Genomic DNA, 12,521 nt, shown 5'->3' with positions numbered 1-12,521 from the left:
GTGTGTTCCGCTTCTTAAGGTCACTCAGGTCCACTGGTATAAAAGCTGAAAGAAAGAAGAAAAAAAAAAGAAGCGGATCGATTTAAGAACATTTGTCCGTATAAATAGGGACAATGAAAATTTTATGTTCTGAGAAGGTCAACTTACAATGTAGGTTGGGATTTGGGTTTTTCTCCACATACTCCTGTGGTCCACGGTCATTACGTTCACTATTTTGTGGGGATTTAATGTCTCTCAAAACACAAAGCCAAGCTGGAAAGAAAATACAAATGCATTAGAACATTCACATTTGCTGTAGTTTAGAAAATGGTAATAAAATATGACAAAAACTCAAGAGTTGTCAGAACTAATGCATCTTAGATAACTTTGATAGAAAGGTAGTAATAAAACACGTGTCAAATAAAAGTGTTTTATAAAAGTGTTTTTAATTTTAAGTGTACTTAAAATTAAAAAGTGTTTATATACAGGTTTGTGGCTCTTAATTTCCTTTTATTAATTAACCACTTGTAATCTTATGTTCACTGTAAAAGTTTTAGAATTGTAGGATTTGTATTAAATCTATATTCATTCATATTGTCAAATCAAGAATTGAAATCGAGAATCGAAATCGAATTAAGAACTTGAAAATCGAAATCGAGAATCAAAATCGAATCGAATTAAGAACTTGAAAATCGAAATCAAATCGGAACATCTGAATCGATACCCAGCCTTAGTTTCGATTTCGTTTCGTTTGTCGTTAGATTTTTCTCATATACAACAGAAATGCCAGCGCTTATGAGTTGAACAATGCAGTGGCCCGCTCACAAAAATTAGTCCCACCGGCAGAAAAAATGGTTGCAAAACGTCTGGAGCCCTGAGAGAGCAGATGGTTCTGCATGCTTTCAAATCACTCTCGCAGTACTTTGATGTCATACGCCGATCATCTGCGTGGTGCTGCTTAACGTGCAACACATTTATACATTTCATCCTCTGTTGGAATAAAAGCGGTAAATTCTCCCCACCACCTTTTAGGGAAAGTCAACTAATTAAATATAAATATATTCTGAGGTAAACTAATCGATTTAAAAAATAATCATGATAGTTATGTGAATCGATTTTTTTCTCCCACCCCTACTAAAAAGGTGTGTGTTACATCTTACTCTCATGGATGAAGCGCACATTTTCTTCATGTGCTGGTGTGAAAAGCTCTCCTGCATTCGGTGGCGATCGAGGGCTGGAAGTCCTCTTGTACGTGTGCATCCTAGGTGCAGAGGAGCTGGAAAAGACAAAATAAGTTTTAATAAAAGATCCATTTAAAAAGGAGAAACTGTACTTAAAGGATAACTATTGCCAAAATGCAACCTGGGCTGTTTTTTTTTTTTACTGTAAACGAGACAAACATATATCTAAAAGCATATTTACGACAAACGAGCCGTTTTTGAGATTGACCGTGATTTCGTTTTGTGGTCAATGGCCAGTGAATGGGAGTACTAGGGGCATAAATTTGAGCGCATCAAAATCAATATTTTTACAACACTAAAAAGGCTCGACACACCATGAAACTTTGCTCGAAGTATCGCCTAGGTCTCTACACATGAACTCGAGCATTGAGAACATTGTTTGTGTAGACAGAGTTTACTAAAAAGAAAGGTTTTGAACAACTCACTTTCACTGTTTGAGTTTCCGCTCGCGGCCGTCTTGCCAGTCAAGAAGTGTCGATCTCCGAATGCGAATGAATGGACTCCATAGGACGAAATATTAGGCTTATATGAGGCTCTTTTTACAACTAGAAGGTTAATATTGTTTTTCGCTTGCGACAAAACAACGAATTAGCCGTGCATTTATATGGAAATATGCTTTAGGAGCTATCCATCCTCGCATTCGGAGATAGACACCTCTTGACTGGCAAGACGGCTGTGAGCGGAAACTCAAACAGTGAAAGTGAGTTGTTCAAAACCTTTCTTTTTAGTAAACTCTGTCTACACAAACAATGTTCTCAATGCTCGAGTTCATGTAAAAATATTGATTTTGATGCGCTCAAAGTTATGCCCCTAGTACTCCCATTCACCGGCCATTGACCACAAAACGAAATCACGGTCAATCTCAAAAACGGCTCGTTTGTCGTAATTATGCTTTTAGATATATGTTTGTCTCGTTTACAGTAAAAAAAATCAGCTCAGGTTGCATTTTGGCAATAGTTATCCTTTAAGTTCCACAAATAATGTGCGCATAAAGTTACATTTTTTCTACAATTCCAAGAACCTATTAAACATGTTTTCTCATTTATTCAAGGCATTTTCCCCAACTTTAAGAACTGTAAAAACAAACATGCTCATATTGTAGACACACCAGATGTTAAACTGAAACTTGCACCCTGAAACTGTGAAACCATAAACTCAACAGAAGCTGTTTTTATAGTAGTTGGACATTTTGATATGGACCCTTTTCACAATTCTGTGATGCAAAGCTGAATTTTCCGCAACAATACTCCAGTCCTCAGTGTCCCATGATCCTTCAGATAAACATTTCTGATTGTTATCAATGTTGTGTGAACAGTTGCACTGCTTAATATTTTTGTGGAAACCATCCCTAACACCTTAAAAGTCTGGGGCAAGATATTTAATACTTTTATTTTTAATCACAAGACTGCATAAATTTGTTCAGAAGTAACAGTAACAACATGTATAATGTTTGATTGGTTTCTATGTCAAATGATTCGATTTTCCTTCCTAAAACGGGAATCTCGGTTCCACAAAAATATTAAATAGCACAACTGTCTTAATACAGACTGAGAGTCTTTGGGGCTTTCCATTGAATAGTACAGGTGCTTTCCACTGGATTGCACAAGTGGATTTGGGTGATTTCCATAACACGGCAGACACAGCACAAACAAGTTTGATGCATGTTCCATGAAAACACCTCCATCCGATAGGAGGCGGCGGAAATAATGTTATTTTAACCCTTGTGCAACCTTATGGACATTTTTGTCCATTTTAGTTTTTGTTGTTGTTGATAATTTAGCCTGTGTTGATGCTTACTGTGTAAATTTCAGCTCAGGTGTGCAATTTTATTGGAATTTTTATATTTCACCCTCATTTCCTATAATAAACTAAATAAGTGAATAGAATATTAAAAAAAGCACCATCAGAATCTGTGAAAAGATCCATTGTTTATCACTCAAGTCCTTTGTTTTTAAAGGAGTAGGTTACTTTCAGAACAGAAATGTACAGATAGTGTACTAAAAGGGCTCTAAATGACCCCAGCCTAGAAGAAGGGTATTCTCTAGCAAAACAATCGGTTATTTTCTAAAAGAACTTACAATTTACACTACCGTTCAAAAGTTTGGGGTCAGTACATTTTTATTGTTTCTTTTTTAAGAAATTAATACTTTTATTCATCAAGGATGTATTAAGTTAACAATTAAAGGTTTATTAAAAGTTAATAATAAATAATTTACATTGTTATAAAATATTTATATTTTGAATAAACACTGTACTTTTTAAACTTGTCATTCATGAAAGAATCCTGAAAAAAAAAAAACACATTTGGCAGCACAACTGTTGATATTATCCAACATTGATCAATCTAATAATAAATCAGCATATTAGAATGATTTCTGAAGGGTCACGTGACACTTGAGTCTGGAGTGACAGCTGATAAAAATTCAGCTTTTCATCACAGGAATAAATTCTATTTTAAAGTATGTTAAAATAAAAAACATTTCAAAATATTACTGTTTTTTTTTCTGTATTTTTAATCAAATAAATGCAGCCTTGATGAGCATAAGAGACTTCTTTAAAGACTATTACAAGTCTTACTGACCCCAAACTTTTGAACGGTAGTGTATGTACTCTTAAACCTCAAATGCTCATCTTGTCTATCTCTGTGTGTAGTCTGTGTAGAGATTAAAAAGTACATAAATTGTAAAAGTTTTTAGAAAATAACCGATCGTTTCTCTAGATAAGATCCTTCTTCCTCGGCTGTGATCGTTTAGAGGCCTCTGAAGTTGCATTTTGGAAGTTCAAACTCGGGGGCACCATAGAAGTCCACTATATGGAGAGAAATCCTGAAATGTTTCTCCAAAAAACACAATTTCTTTACAACTGAAGAAAGAAAGACGTGAACATCTTGACTGACAAGGGGGTACATTATCTGTACATTTTTGTTCCTAAATGTTTTGCTCTCCTTTAACAGTGGTTCTCGTTATAATTGAAATGCATCATCGTTGTAGTTATTAAATATTATTAATTTGACACTTCACAAAGACAAATGACTTTACCTTGTCATTCTGTTATAGTCTCTTGCCTCACAATCTCAGTATGAGGCTCAACAGGAATGTTTGCCTGTTCGTCAACGTGTTTTCTAGGAGGAAAAGATTGGAGTAATTCAGACAAAAGACATGAACTGTCACAAAACTGCATTTGAATAAAAACCCAAGCTGCAAAACTGAAAACTAAATCGATGCTACAGTTTATCAGCTGATATGACCGAATCAATTTGATATCAGTCCAGCATCACCACCAATGATTTAAATCTACATTTCTAATATGTTCATCAATGCATAAAACTGACCAAAGACAATAGATGAGCTACTCAGACACATGCTACTATATTGCTATCAAAGGCGAAAGAACAGGATTTAATTTGAGGAAGGTAATTTAGTACTAAGTCTTTGTTATTGTTTATGAATTCTTAGCAGCTAGTCTGTTAGCATTGTCTTCACAGTGAGAAACTGATTTGGATTTTACAAGCTATCAGAGCGTAAACACAGCGAATGCATCGCGAAACATTCAAACTAGCGCGCACACAGTGGAAAACTCGTAAAGTAATAGTTTCAAACCTGTCTGTTTGTTTCTCTTTCTTCTGCTATCTGTGTATTCAGGCCTGGCTCGGCCGAAACGTTGCTAATGCCAACGAATTATTTCCGGTTCAGCAGAGCAAGCTGAGAGACGGGCGCATGCGCAAACAGAGGTAATTCGTATTTAAATTTAGCCGACGTGTTGTATTTGTTTTCACAAAAACTGTTTGCAAATATAATTTTGGAATGATTTTTGATCGTTAAAGTTTTACACTGAACCACAGTTTGAATTTAGGCTCATGTTTGATGAGGAAGAAATCTATTAGGCAAACATAGCCTGATAAACCTTACCACTTAAAAGTGCCTTAGGGTTTTGCAAACCTACGCCATTTACACCATCAACTTTAACCACACAAGCCAGCTAATCCTCAAATAGCAAACTTTAATATGCATAGTAACTGACAAAGAGCGTTTCTGATTGGCTGTAAAACCCCACAGGCCACTCCTATTCTGCAGGGCATGTAATATAAATTAGAAAGTTTTGTTAGATTTTTTTTTTTTAAAGGAACACTCCACTTTTTTTGGAAATAGGCTCATTCTCCAACTCCCCCCAAGTTAATAAGTTGAGTTTTACCGTTTTGAAATCCATTCAGCCGTTCTCTTGTTCTGGCGATATCACTTTTAGCATAGCTTAGCATAGATCATTGAATCCTATTAGACCAATAGCATCGCGCTCAGAAATGACCAATGAGTTTCGGTATTTGTCCGATTTAAAACTTGACTCTTCTGCAGTTATTACGTGTACTAATACCGGCGGAAAATGTAAAGCTGCGATTTTCTAGGCCAATAAGATTAGAAACTACACACCTGCTGCGTCCATATTACGGCAGCAAACTTCCTCAACTATTACGCCGGAATGGGAGTGTAGTTCCTAATCTTATCAGCCTAGAAACTCACAGCTTTACATTGTAAATACAATGTATTTTTGACTATTGCTACAATATACCCATGCTACTTAAAGGTTGTATCAGCGATTTCTAGCCTGAAATATAAAGTGTCAAATTCAGCTGACCTTTCTTCACGATCCGCTCGCTGCCTGCCCCATAAATTGTCTGTGAAAAAACCGCGTCTCTCTGGTCAGCCTAGGGTCCGAGATATGCCAAAAAAACAATCGGCACTACCAACCTTTCCACAGATAAACAAACAGTGTTCCAACCAATCAGCGTCAGGGGTTTGGTGTTGTGGACTTTCGCTCCGCCTCCCTCACATCCCAGCACCAGTAGGAAAGTCCACAACACCAAACCCCTGACGCTGATTGGTTGGAACACTGTTTGTTTATCTGTGGAAAGGTTGGCAGTGCCGATTGTTTTTTTGGCATATCTCGGACCCTAGGCTGACCAGAGAGACGCGTTTTTTTCACAGACAATTCATGGGGCAAGCAGCGAGCGGATCGTGAAGAAAGGTCAGCTGAAATTGACACTTTATGTTTTAGGCTAGAAATCGCTGATACAACCTTTAAGACTGGTTTTGTGGTCCAAGGTCAGATATAAATATCAAGACATATATCAAATATTGTAAAAAGGATACAATAGAATAATAAATCCAGAAATGAAGTTATCCATATTATAGGCTACATCAGTTATGCAGCATTAGGTACTCTAATGTTTACAATATTCAAAGGATTTGATGCAAAAAGAACTCAGTATTTGTATAAAAAACAGCTTTATTTATGAAAACCTTGTAAAAAATAAGATAAAGATAAGACTTTGACAAAAGACATTCAAAATGTCAACAGTGCGTTCACTTTTAACAGTAATGCACAAACCCTTCCAAGTATTTCTTCATATGCGAGTCTGCCCAGCAGACAGACGGCACAACGCTTCATTCTGAAGTGTGCACTTCTCAGCAAGCATCTCTTCACGTATCTTCGTCACATAAAAGATCACTTTTCTGAGTTGTGAAAATAGTAACAACCACCCTTGGCACAAAGTATGTTTAACTTGAACAATTGCAGATGGCGTACAGAAAAGATCTGTTTGTAAACATTGAGAGATGCTGGTTTGTCCAAATGTACGGGGCTTACGTTTTTATGTTATTCCATTTTTCTCTTTTTTATCAAAGTTTAATAACTTGCTCCGTCTCTGACACGACTTTTCTCTTTGTCTGACATTAGAAAACCTTCAAAACCTTCAAAACAATCCGACTGCATTGCGGTATATATTCCCACTTTTCATAATCCAATCCATCCCCAATGGATACAAATCCCACCCTTCATTTTCTTCTCATTCAGTATCACGTTTCACTCAGAAATACTTAAGGTCAAGCCACTTGGCACGTTGACTTCAAAAGCAAACAGATATGCAGGGTTTGGTGTTCCTCTGTACTGGATAATAAAGTCGTGTCTAGCTAAAAGGCAAAAAAACAAAAACAAAGAATATTCAGGAGAACCACACAAAGGAAACGAGTGATCTGAATGTTTTTTGAAAGCTAGCTTTAACTAGCAAGTTCTTCCGCGGGTCAGCGCTCAGACACAGCCTGTCTGGAAGAGCTTGAGCAGTTCTTGGCAGTCTGGGTCGATGAGGTCTGCCGGTTTTTCTCCATTTTCATTTTCTGCTTCCACACTGGCACCCAGAGAAAGAAGGTACCTAAAGAAAGAATTATATTTCAGATTTGAATACAACTAATCTGATAATGCAACTTTGTGAAAATAAAGTATACACTCTTAAAAATAAAGGTTTCAGAACCGTTTTCGTCTAAATGGTTCCATAGAGTCTTTAACACCTGAAGAACCTTAAAAGGTTCTTTGTAGCGGAAGAAGGTTCTTCAGATTACAAAAAGGTAAGAAAGAGGTGGTTCTTTAAACAGTCTTTGACTGAATGGTTCTTTGTGGAACCAAAAATGGTTAATCTATGGCATCGCTGTGAAGAACCTTTTAAAGCAACTTTATTTTTAAGACTTTAGTAGAATTTTGAGAAGGCCTACTTATTACAGAAATAATATACTTAAATAAGTTTTTTAAAATGTAGATTTTTGCTAAACCTTAGAGTGCTTATTTGATTCTCTTAAATAGGACCTTTTACATGTAATTTTATGTACTTCTTAAAAGCATGATAGAAGAATATGCTAACATAATTATTTAAAACGTATTTACGTTAAATGTAAAACGTTTTAATTGACATTATTACAAAGTGCACTTTAAAAAAATACTTAAGTTCATGAACACTTTGGAATACAGCACTAAGGTTGGACTCTTCTTTTTAAGAAGGCAATCTGCGGATTATTGCAGAAGTGGAATCATTTTAAAATATTAAAGAATTAAAAAGTTATAGAAGTTTAAATTTACTGTAAAGAAAATGCACTGTAACTATTTTTTACAAACTATTTTTTGAATCCGAAACTAATCCAAAAAAGTGGCCAAAACCCCTCTAAAACCAGCCTGCTGATCAGCTATGACCAGCTAAAACCAGCCAAGCAGCCTAGGCTGGTTTTAGCTGTTTTTTCAGCAGGGATGCTTCAAAACATTAACAGGGACTTCATTAACATTATATTATCTGTACAGTTTTTAAAAAATATACTTTTAAGACTTGAAGTACAAAGTTAGGAATACTTTTTTCACAAGTGGAAAATATGGCATGATTTTGAAAAAAGTTAAAAGGAAACTAACTATTTAGACAGTCGTAAACAATGTTATGTTGTTTTCAATTCAGGTTTCAATTGAATGCAATGCTATCTCACCGTGCAATCTCAGGATAACCGTCGCTGCAGGCCATATGCAGTGGTGTCCAGCCGTTCTCATCCCTCTGATGAACATCCGCTCCGTACTTTATCAGGAGCTTCACGCACTCCAGGTTTCCTGAGAGCACGGCTTCATGGAGCGCTGCCATTCCTGAGAAGAGAAACAGCTCTTGTTAGAATAGCAGTGAAATGAAACTTTTCCACTGAATGTCCCATAACTAATTCTGTCTAAACAGACACATAAAACTGCAAATCTTTCATTAGTCGGCAAACGTGTCTCTTCTAACATACCTGAATTCTCTAAGTGTAGAAATTGTTAAACAAAGTCCTTGTGCACAAAAATTACTCTCATAGCTTCTTAAAATTACGGTTTTAAGGAACCACTGATGCCACATGGACTATTTTTACGATGTCCTTACTACCTTTCTGGGCATTGAACGTGGTACTGTGGTTGTGTTGCTATCTATGCAGCGTAAGAAAGCTCTCGGATTTCATCAAACATATCTTTATTTGTGTTACGAAGATGAACAAAGGTCTTACAGGTTTGGAAAGACAAGAAGGTGAATAACTAATGACAGAGTTTTCATTTTTGGGCGAACTAACCCTTTAATGCCGGTTGCTCAGCTGGCACATTTGGCTGTAGAACTTTTTAATATGAATTTTCCTCCATTGTTTCACTAGCAGTTAGTTATGAATATTTTTTATTCCATAACCTGAGCCATGCATATCCAGTAATTGATCACTCTATATTTGAACTCTTTGATGCAAATATAAAAAAAAAAAAAGTAAAAAATGGCTTAAAGGCCAATGCACAATGAGTCTGAAATTTTCGCCTTTTTTCGTATTTTTTTGTATTCATCATCCTTTCCTATTAAAATGCTTGCAATGGATGCAAAAACGCAGAAAATCGAACCTGATCTGATTTTTTTTATGACAGATGAAAGTTTTGGAGGCAGTGTGTAAATGCGATTGACACCATGAAAGGTCTTTTTTTTTTTAACGTGCGTAAATTTCGGATGAGAATTTCAGACTCAGTGTGCAAAGACCTTAAGAGTTATAACAGCTTGACACTAGAGCAGAGCCCTCAAAGATACATCCCTGTCTTATATTTAGCCCTAAAAAGTTCACAGTAGTACCTCAAAGGTTCACAGTACTACTCCAAGGTATTAATATGCACTTTTTAGGGCTTGAAAGTTTCTTTAAGGGTACAGGCCCAGTGACAAACTGTTACACCCCTTTAAGGTATACTTTTTACATATATTTAATGTTTAAAAAAAAAAAAAAACTTTATTTTCATCAAAACACTTGACTTCTTTTGAATAGACATCAAAGGAGTAACATGGTTTTTGCAGGTACAGAATCTGCTAAAAGACGCTAATGGTGCGTTCTTAGTGGAGTTCGTATTTATGAAATGTTGTAATTATGACATCAAGCAGACTAAAAAAGATGGACGTTTTTTAATTCTGTATTTACAAATTCAAATAAATTGCACAACATGCATAGTGCATCATTTCAAATTTTTTTTGATATATAACTGCATAATACTATGATATTTTGTACATGGGTCAAAAGACAGGGTTTAAGCATAAAAACAATAAGTGTAATACTGCTTTAAATTGTTATTGTTTTTTAAATATATTTTAAAGTTTTCTGTTTAATTCAATTGCACTTTTGTTTTTCTGAGCAAAAAATAAATATCATACACTTGTCCCTAATTTACAGAAGACACCCGCTAAAATGTCATTCAGTGTAACAATCCTGTCAGGCATATTTACAACAAAAATCAATTTATGACATATTAAAAGATGAATTACTTTCACCCCAAATACTAATTAGTTGTAATTCTATATTTTTAAAATGTGCCACTATCCTAGGTTTTGCCCATTTGCCCATTTTGCCCTTGCTCCCTTAATCTTTTATACATTTTAATATGTGCAAGCCAGAATAATATTTTTTACATAAATATTGTGTTACACTGAATGACAATGCACCCTTATTTCAACCGATGTTGACATTTTATTCTGTAAAAACTTATTTGAAACCTTAAAAGTAGACACTTTACTTACATTTAATGTGCTTTCTATGGACATAAAATCACTTTTGTAAATTTCTTTTAACGTCTTTGACCCGCATGCAACTTAGATAGTTTTACTGTAAATGAAAAAAAAGATTTCTTTAAGCAATTTTACCATCAATACAGATGTTGCATCCATTGTGCATCCACGTGTTTTTTCCACTGTCACACCACCAACTCATAATTATGACTTTGTGGTGACGTTCATGTGCATTCTTACTCATAAACAGCATCTTTCCAACATGCCTTAAACAAACCATAACTGCTAAAGCTTAACCTTGACCCCGACTGGCCCTGCCCCAACTTCCTACCATTGGTTAAACCAGAAGTTGACATATCAGACAGCTACGTTTGATCTATATTTTAAACAAGCCATAAAGCCAAAGAGTTTACACTCCACAGGAAGTCGACCTACGAAACCAACGAATGGTTTACTTCACACTTCACCCTTCACCTCTGAAATACGTTGTAGATTGAGAATTGTTGATCATAGATTAAATAAGCGAATGAATGTGTGCACTGGATGTACAGTATGTAAGGTGAGGTTCACTCACCAGAATGGAAGATGGTGTCCAGACGCACTTTCCTGGCCCTCATAAACCTCCCGATCTGTTCCAGCTCACTATGCCGGACTAAATCCTGGAATACGACATCGTTTGTGAAGCGCACGGCCCGGGCTGGTTTAAGGGCTACGGTAGGGGTGAGCTGAACGCTTGTCCGGGATGAGCTGCTCTGCCGGGATACCTTGCTGGGGGTGTAAGTGGATGTGGGCTTGTAGGCAGGTGTGTAAGCCGGTGGAGTGTAGTATGATGGCGTGTGGAGTGTAGTAGGGCTGTACTTTGTGTAACTGGAACTGTAGTATCCGGGTGAGTATGAGCTGCTAGAGTAGTTTGACGGCGTGTAATGAGTGGGAGTGTATTGTGTGTTGGAGCGTGTGTACTGTGACACCGGGTATTGGTAGCTGTACTTCATTCCCGCAGACGCCACGGCTTTGCCTCCCCCTCAAGAGGAGGACAAAAAACACTCTGAAACTGCGTCAAGCTCCACGCAAGAGTAAAATCCTTTTTGGAGGGGATTCTTGAACTTTGACTTTGGGTTCACACTGTCTTCGGTTTTTACAATCCGCTTCAAATCCGAAATAATGTCAGTTTTTCCAGAGGAACCAGTTCCAATGTGAGGGGATTTGTTTTCTTGTGAAGTTTTGTTAGTTTAATTGTTCCAACACCAGCTTTATTGCACGCACAGTCTGCTCTTCTGAGAGTGAAGGTTAAAGCAGGGTCCTATATACCCTTTGTAGGGTTATTTTAGGGATGTCAGCCCTTGTATCGAGTGACTGTGGTGTAACTCCTCCCACTGTACTTTCACATGCATGTCAAATTTGGACTCCACCTTCTTATAAACATCTATGACCGCACTAGTGAATGTTCTCTCAGGAGCCTCCAGGGTCTCTTTCGAAAAACTTGGACATTGTGTGTTTACCACTTTTTATCCTCGACGGCGTGATTGAGCACATGGGCAACAGCTGAAGGGAATGAGCATTTTACGAGAAGAGCTTCACTTTAAGGCCTGCAAGAGCCATGTGATCGCACTATAAATCACGTTGGTCGTAGGTTTTGGATATCCACACAGCTTAGAGAACATTGTGCACTGATTCTCGAGCACTGTGACAAAACAAGCTACAGGGTTCAAAACATAAATATTTTTTTGGGCTGATGTGCCAACGTGTATTGAGAATGCAAGACAGTATCCAAATGATTGCCTACTGCTTTATTTGACATATCAAACACAATAAACAAACAAACAAATAAAAAATTGTCAATATTTGGCCGAGATACAACTATTTGAAAGTCTGGAATCTGAGGGGGCAAAAAAATCTAAATATTGAGAAAATCGCATTTTAAAGTTGTCCAAATGAAGATTTTAGAATGCATATTA

At 36.6% G+C, this 12,521-nt stretch overlaps 2 protein-coding genes across 2 annotated transcripts; both read right to left on the bottom strand.

Annotated features, from left to right (window-relative positions):
- Positions 1 to 4: 4 nt before the first annotated feature.
- On the bottom strand, positions 5 to 4,922 carry mcrip1 (MAPK regulated corepressor interacting protein 1; the record flags this gene model as incomplete). The annotated part of the gene is made up of 5 exons (XM_073833205.1): positions 4,820 to 4,922; positions 4,259 to 4,341; positions 1,140 to 1,255; positions 148 to 252; positions 5 to 45 (listed from the first exon to the last, which is right to left on the bottom strand). Coding segments are annotated over exons 2-5 (270 nt in total), but the record flags the coding sequence as incomplete, so codon positions are not given.
- A 1,566-nt stretch (positions 4,923 to 6,488) lies between these two features.
- ppp1r27a (protein phosphatase 1, regulatory subunit 27a) lies at positions 6,489 to 11,830 on the bottom strand. Its single transcript, XM_073834448.1, has 3 exons — positions 11,141 to 11,830; positions 8,513 to 8,663; positions 6,489 to 7,422 (listed from the first exon to the last, which is right to left on the bottom strand). Exons 1-3 carry the CDS (start codon positions 11,556 to 11,558, stop codon positions 7,302 to 7,304), a joined length of 690 nt encoding a protein of 229 aa, XP_073690549.1. The 5' UTR covers positions 11,559 to 11,830; the 3' UTR covers positions 6,489 to 7,301.
- Between the last annotated feature and the right edge of the window lie 691 nt (positions 11,831 to 12,521).

The sequence above is a fragment of the Garra rufa genome, chromosome 1 (genome assembly GCF_049309525.1).
Source record: "Garra rufa chromosome 1, GarRuf1.0, whole genome shotgun sequence".
NCBI lineage: Eukaryota > Metazoa > Chordata > Actinopteri > Cypriniformes > Cyprinidae > Garra > Garra rufa.
This window is presented reverse-complemented; position numbering and strand designations above follow the sequence as displayed.